The following is a 6,281-nucleotide window of genomic DNA, read 5'->3' as shown; positions in this document are numbered from 1 at the left end:
TGCCTGTCATTCTGTGCTATCACGATCCATCCTGAGCAGAAAAGCTTAGCAGTCAACCTACTTCCACAGTCTGCTCTCAGGAAATAAGCAAAGGGAGGGTCCAGGGGTGTCACTTGACACTGATGACAGCTTACTGGTCTCTTGCACAAGAGCCAAAAGGGACAACAGCAGCTAGTTTCTGCAGGGGAGCTGGATGGAAAAGGTGACGCTGCCAGCCTCCAATTCCAGCGCCATGAACGAGTCCCTCATTCACCTGCACTTTGCCGGAGGGTATCTGCCCTCTGACTCTGAGGGCTGGAGGACCTTAGTTCCCGCTCTCTTGGTGGCGATCTGTCTGGTGGGCTTCGTGGGCAACTTGTGTGTGGTTGGTATCCTCCTGCACGGAGCCTGGAAAGGAAAGCCATCCATGATCCACTCCCTGATTCTGAACGTCAGCCTGGCTGACCTCTCTCTCCTCCTGTTCTCTGCACCCATCCGAGCCACAGCCTACACCAAAGGTGCGTGGGACCTAGGCTGGTTTGTCTGCAAGTCCTCCGACTGGTTCGTCCACACATGCATGGCAGCCAAGAGCCTGACAATTCTGGTGGTGGCTAAAGTATGCTTCATGTATGCAAGGGACCCCGCCAAGCCAGTAAGTATCCATGACTGCACCGTCTGGTCAGTGCTGGGGAGCATCTGGGCTCTGGCGAGCCTGCTCCCCCTCCCAGAATGGTTCTTCAGCACCACCAGGCATCATGCCGGTGTGGAAATGTGCCTCATGGATGTACCAGTTGTGGCTGAAGAGTTCGTGTCGATGTTTGGAAAGCTCTACCCTCTCCTCGTGTTCTGCCTCCCATTACTCTTGGCCAGCTTTTATTTCTGGAGAGCTTATGGCCAATGTAAAAGACAAGGGACTAAGACTCAGAACCTGAGGAACCAGAGGCGCTCAAAGCAACTCACAGTAATGTTGCTGAGAATGGCCATGACCTCTGCTGTTCTATGGCTCCCCGAGTGGATAGGGTGGCTGTGGATGTGGCATCTGAAAGCTGGGAGCCCAGCCCCACCACAGGGCTTCATTGCCCTGTCCCAAGTCCTCATGTTTTCCACCTCTTCAGCAAACCCTCTCATTTTCCTAGTGATGTCAGAGGAGTTCAAGGCGGGTGTGAAAGGTGTATGGAAATGGATGATAATCAAAAGACATCTGACTGCCTCAGAATCTCTGGAAACACCAGCTGGCAACTCAGTGGTCCTTCCAGACAATGTCCCATCTCCAGGATCCCCAACATCCATACCAGAGAAAGAGGAAACTGGCTTGCCCTCCTCCGGCGAAGAGAAAACCGACAAGGCAGAGATCTCCACCCTCCCTGACGTGAAGCAGTTCTGGCACGAGAGGGACACGGTTCCTTGTGTACAAGACAATGACCCTACCCCCTGGGAACATGAGGATCAAGAGAGAGCAGACTGTGATAAGTAGATTGCTTCAAAGCAGAACTAATTAAGGTTATTGTCTTTATTTGTACCGCTGTGAATCAATATTGCAGACTTTACCATATAAATCTAAAATTGCTACCACTAGGAATTACAAAAATGCTTCAGTCTGCATGGTCTGAATGTGCATGTTGGTAAGTAAAACACCAAGCTAGGATCAGTAGTTGTTTTAGAATTATCACCTGAATGTTCAGTGAACTGTTGTGTGAAGATGTCATTTGTTCAAGGGCTGTACTGGTGGGGGTGGGAACTCCCTAGGGCCAGCCCTGTGCCAGCCAGAGTGCGCGTTAATGCCAAGGCTGAAACCTCCCTATAGTTTTCTTCCTGCTAGCTCTCAGTGAGCCTATCAAGTTTTATTTCACATAACCAGAGCTCAGAATCTACTTCCATCTGAAGTTTTCAACACATTTATTAATACATTTTAATGCAGTCTTCCTTGCTTAAAAATGTTAAACTACTTGATGAAAATCCATAAGGAATTTTCATGGCTGAAGGCTGCACGCTGAGGAACATGACCTGATTATCCTAGAAACTGGACTGATCTTAAAATCGTGGCTCTGTGGGGCTAGATCCAAGTAAACTCAACTATACTTCATAACTGGCATTGATATTTTTAAAACCACTGCAGCAAGTCTGTTTCTAAGTCTTAGGATTTTATCAGCTTATTATGACATTGTACATTCTGGTAATAGGAAACAAGTTCACGATTACCCTTTGTTTTTATCTACTCGTGCAAAATGCAGAAGACAATTCTCTTCTGTAAAGCCAAAATCAATCTGGTCTCCCAAATATCCTTTCTCTTAATTTAAACTATAGGTATTAACTCACTACTGAAGGTAGTCTTCAAACATAAAAGGGGGAGAAGGGTAAAGACATAATCTCTTGTTAAACTGTATTAAACTGGAACTCTGGTCACCTTTTACGAAACCAAAGAGGTTTAAAGTAAAAGATGATGACGGGTAATGAGAAGAAAAAAAAAAAAGAAAAAAAGATTAGTAGTAGGGAAAGAAATTCAATGGAGACAAAAGAATTTGACTGAGAATAGAAAACAAAGCACAATAGTAATACAAAAAGAAAACCAAGATTTTGTTTCCAAAGAGTCACCTGACGAGACAAAGAAACACAGAACGATGACACCACATTTCTTCTCAAGCACAGTAAGGACATTTACCCATGATCTGGCTCACCCTGCAAGGGAACTCAGGGATATTTTCACTGAGGGGTTGGGTTGCTTCCGGAGGAAAAAAGAAAAAAGTATTTAGGGCGAATAATGGAGAATGTGAAACATTAAAAAAATGCTCTGAAGAGAACTTGTTTTTTAAATGTTCTGTGGACTTTTTGCTTTTGTTTTTACTAGTGATCATGGTTTGTTTCTTCATGACAGAACTTAAAATGTTTTAACTTGGTTTATTAGAAATTTTTTTAAAGCTCACAAGAATACTGTTTTGTGACATGATAAGTATACAAAGGAATTAGCTTTAAAATTGTCTCTGCTGAACTATTTGAACTAAAGTTTTCCTGTTCGTTATATAATAATTATAAACTGTAAATTTCCAGTGTCTGACATTTTGGCTTGTAAGCAAATAAAAACAATTATGTTTACTCCAGATAGGTTGGAAACTTAAAGCTTTGTCTTGAATGCTCCTTTCAAAATCATCACTTGGATGCTTGGGGCTCACTTTACGAAAAGGTCAGCCCTTTACACTAGCAAGCCACTGTATTTTTTAAGAAATTTGTTGACAGTCACGAAATTGACTTCATAAATAAGTACCCAACACACAAAGTCCTAACTTGATCTATTGAAGAAATCTGCATAGTTTGATTTGCATCTCATATGAAAAACTTCAAAAAATTTGTGATACCAGTAGGAAATGAGAACTACCACCAAACCATTTTTTTTCCACACTTCTCCACCGTGAGGAACAAAAGTAAGCAAACAATGCTATGTGGCATTCAGTTTAATAAAATAAAGCATTCTAGAAATTTCAACTAAGTAGCACAGTCATATGTCTATAATAGCTGTTATTTCTTTTGGCAGACACTTTAGTTTCATTCCTCATGGACCTTCAACATCACTCAATGAATGTATAAAAATAAACTTCAAGAGAAAAAAGGGGAAGGAAAGGAGAAAACATATCCTGCTAGTTATCAATTTTACAGGTTAAGACCTTAGTCAAGTCCAGGTTTCCACAGCATTTACAGTCTGGCAGTAGGTGTGTTTCAGCTGAGTACTAAGTGCCATAAGTGGAGATGTCTAACTGTGTGACTGTGTGCACCGAACATACAAAACAGATCTGCTGGCATTCCCTCTCTTCAGGTCTTGCTGCAATCACAGTAGGTGTGAATAACAGAGAAAATAAATTATCCTATTAACACAAAATAGCTTAAAATTGTATTTATGCGTTCGCCTGAAATCAGACAGACCTTTGAAGGAATGAAACAGAGGGAACTTCTTAAACTGGAGAGGTAAAGAGCAATGGGAATCAAAAATAAGTTTTATGTGTCTCGCATATTGAAAGGCTCCCCAAAGGGCATTAACCATCCATATGTTAATATAAGACACAACAAGGAAACAAAAAAATAAGCATCTTCTGCTGTGAAGCAATAAGACAGTGCTAAGAGATTGAGCACCAAAAAATGGTTCTTTATAAACTCCCTCCCTTTCATACTGCAAGTTATTGTAATATTCAAGCTTTTAAAAACTATAATATTTGAGACTTAAAGTCAACTTTCTTTGAGCCAAATTACACAGGCTTAAAAGCAGCTTTTATAAATTATGTAACAATAATCATATACAATCCACATATATAAAAAGGGTTGGTTTATTGTAGTTCAAATACATAAACTGAACATTCAAACATCTTAAAATTAAACTTTAGAAACAAAAGTTTAACATTCAAACAGGAATATAGTTTACAGAGAATACCCAGAAAGGTAATTTGTTGTCTAATCCAGAATATTGATAAAGATCACTTAATGAAGAGTAAATTGTGTTTTCACCAGCAGTCCTATTTGAGCCAACATGTTAGTTATGACCGTGGTTCCATACCTGAGAAGAAATTACTAAAAAAATCTTCTCTGAGGCTAAACAAGACCTGGCCTATAATTCAGAGGGGGTAATCAAAGCACATAAGTGAACAAATAAAACTAAAGTGTTCTTCAGAGACAAAGGTAAAAGTATGTCCATTATAATAATCTTGCTTCTGGAAGATATGAATTCAATTTTCAGTGTTTTCTCTTTTACCCGCTTTAGAAAATAAAATCAAAACAAAACAAACCCCAATTTAGGTTTTCTTGGAGTCTGTGGTATCTGCATCTTGCAAGTTCAAACCACAAATGCTCTTACGTCTTGCATGTATAACACTGCTAGAAAGAACGTCACCAAAAGTCACTGACTTCCACACCTCATAAAAGGATGATATTTAGATTCAAGATTTTAGATTTACTAGAGACAGCCTATATTTGAGTATGTATATCAGTCATGCCACACAAAGAAAAGCATAAATATTTCCAAAATGTTCTCTGTTCAAAAACTGTTCACAAATGCTTCTCCTTCTGCTCGTCAGATGGTTTTGCAATAGTTTGACTAATGCACATACATGTAAAAACCTGAAAATTGGCTCATGCAAGCGTTTTGAATTAAGATACCCCATGGAAGAGTAGACAGAATTATTTTGTCGATCGTCTTGTGGGCTCTGAAGCTGTGGGGGGTGGGGGTGGACCCCGGCGATCCAGGTCATCCACATATGCCACGATCAGTTTACGCCTCTCCTCTGGCACACAGTCTAGTACTAGATACCGTTTGTCGTTCTGCAAGATTTTTTCTACATCTTTGAGGTGCTGATCAGATTCCTGGATTAGCTTTTTGGATCTGAAATAAGAAAAGAAGTCCAAGAATTAGTGACTGCTGTTCATAGGTCTTTCAGAAATGAGCTGGAAATGTCCATCTAGTTCCTAATTGTGTTTTCCATTTTTTTTTTATTTTTTTTTTTTAAGAAAAATTTCACTGCAGTGGTCACCTTTGTAAGTCGCCTCAGCAAAGACTCCAAGGAGTGAAAGGGCCTCAGAAGCTGAATTACCCTCCCACCCCTACTGGTGGTCCCTCCAGATCAGGGCTGAGGGTGGGTGGGTAAATCTTGCCCGTGCTGTACCTGTTCTGTGGATGAACAGAGGACTTCAGTCTGCGGGGCTGCCAATCCCAGCATCTTTCACAAGCTTTCACTTTCACATCTTTCACTAAATTAACTATAAAAATGTAGAAAGAAGTCTTACTTCACATCTAATTTAAAAGCCCAAGCTGATGCAAAACATTACGGATCCTGACCAAAAATCCAAATGCCAAAATATCTAAAAACCACACCCTCAGCACTATCTATCCTCCCGTGCACATACCCTTCATTAAGTTGTTTCAAATTTCTCTCTTATAGGAAGAAAAGCTGAAGCATGAAACAAAAATGGTTTCCTGCATACTGATTTGCTAGGCAAATAAGTAAAATTATTTTCCTGATGATAAACTGTTAGTGGGTATGTTACAGAGAAATCTTTTTGCTATTCATCATTTAAGAATTAAAAGTATCCAGCAAACTGCTCTCCCCTGGGGTAGGGCCGGGGGGGGGGGGAATGTTTTTGCTGAGTTTAAGAAGATTTCAAGCTTTAGACTGGTGAGACAAGATATAGAATCAGAGGAGGCAAAAATAACTGACAGCAAGGGATTCTTTTTTAGTAGTCTCTTCATGAAACACAATCCTTATATAGGTGGAGATAATCCTAAAAAAGCAGTGAAGTAAAAACAAAAGTATGTTTAAAAATCTGGA

General features: G+C 40.3%; 2 protein-coding genes across 6 annotated transcripts in view; one reads left to right on the top strand and one right to left on the bottom strand.

Moving 5' to 3' along the window:
- Window positions 1-232: 232 nt before the first annotated feature.
- On the top strand, window positions 233-1,453 carry GPR151 (G protein-coupled receptor 151). Its single transcript, XM_004686554.2, has one exon. The coding sequence runs from the start codon at window positions 233-235 to the stop codon at window positions 1,451-1,453; it is 1,221 nt and encodes a 406-aa protein (XP_004686611.1).
- A 2,821-nt stretch (window positions 1,454-4,274) lies between these two features.
- TCERG1 (transcription elongation regulator 1) overlaps window positions 4,275-6,281 on the bottom strand; it is a 64,842-nt gene continuing 62,835 nt past the window's right edge. For 4 of the 5 annotated variants that reach the window (XM_012727863.1, XM_004686851.2, XM_012727864.1 and 1 more), the window contains one exon: window positions 4,275-5,338. In XM_012727863.1, coding sequence (XP_012583317.1) covers window positions 5,137-5,338 — 202 coding nt within the window. In that variant the 3' untranslated portion in view covers window positions 4,275-5,136. Of the gene's footprint in view, window positions 5,339-5,618; window positions 5,713-6,281 lie in introns of all 5 variants that reach the window. The other variant, XR_001145663.1, reaches the window with a different exon arrangement.

This window comes from Condylura cristata, unplaced genomic scaffold (genome assembly GCF_000260355.1).
Source record: "Condylura cristata isolate star-nosed mole 26May11 unplaced genomic scaffold, ConCri1.0 scaffold00021, whole genome shotgun sequence".
NCBI lineage: Eukaryota > Metazoa > Chordata > Mammalia > Eulipotyphla > Talpidae > Condylura > Condylura cristata.
Note: the sequence above shows the minus strand (reverse complement) of the source record. Positions and strands in the feature narration are given on the sequence as shown.

Coding starts and splice junctions, on each gene's coding strand:
- GPR151 (XM_004686554.2), top strand. CDS start 233: ATGAACGAGTCCCTCATTCACCTGCACTTTGCCGGAGGGTATCTGCCC.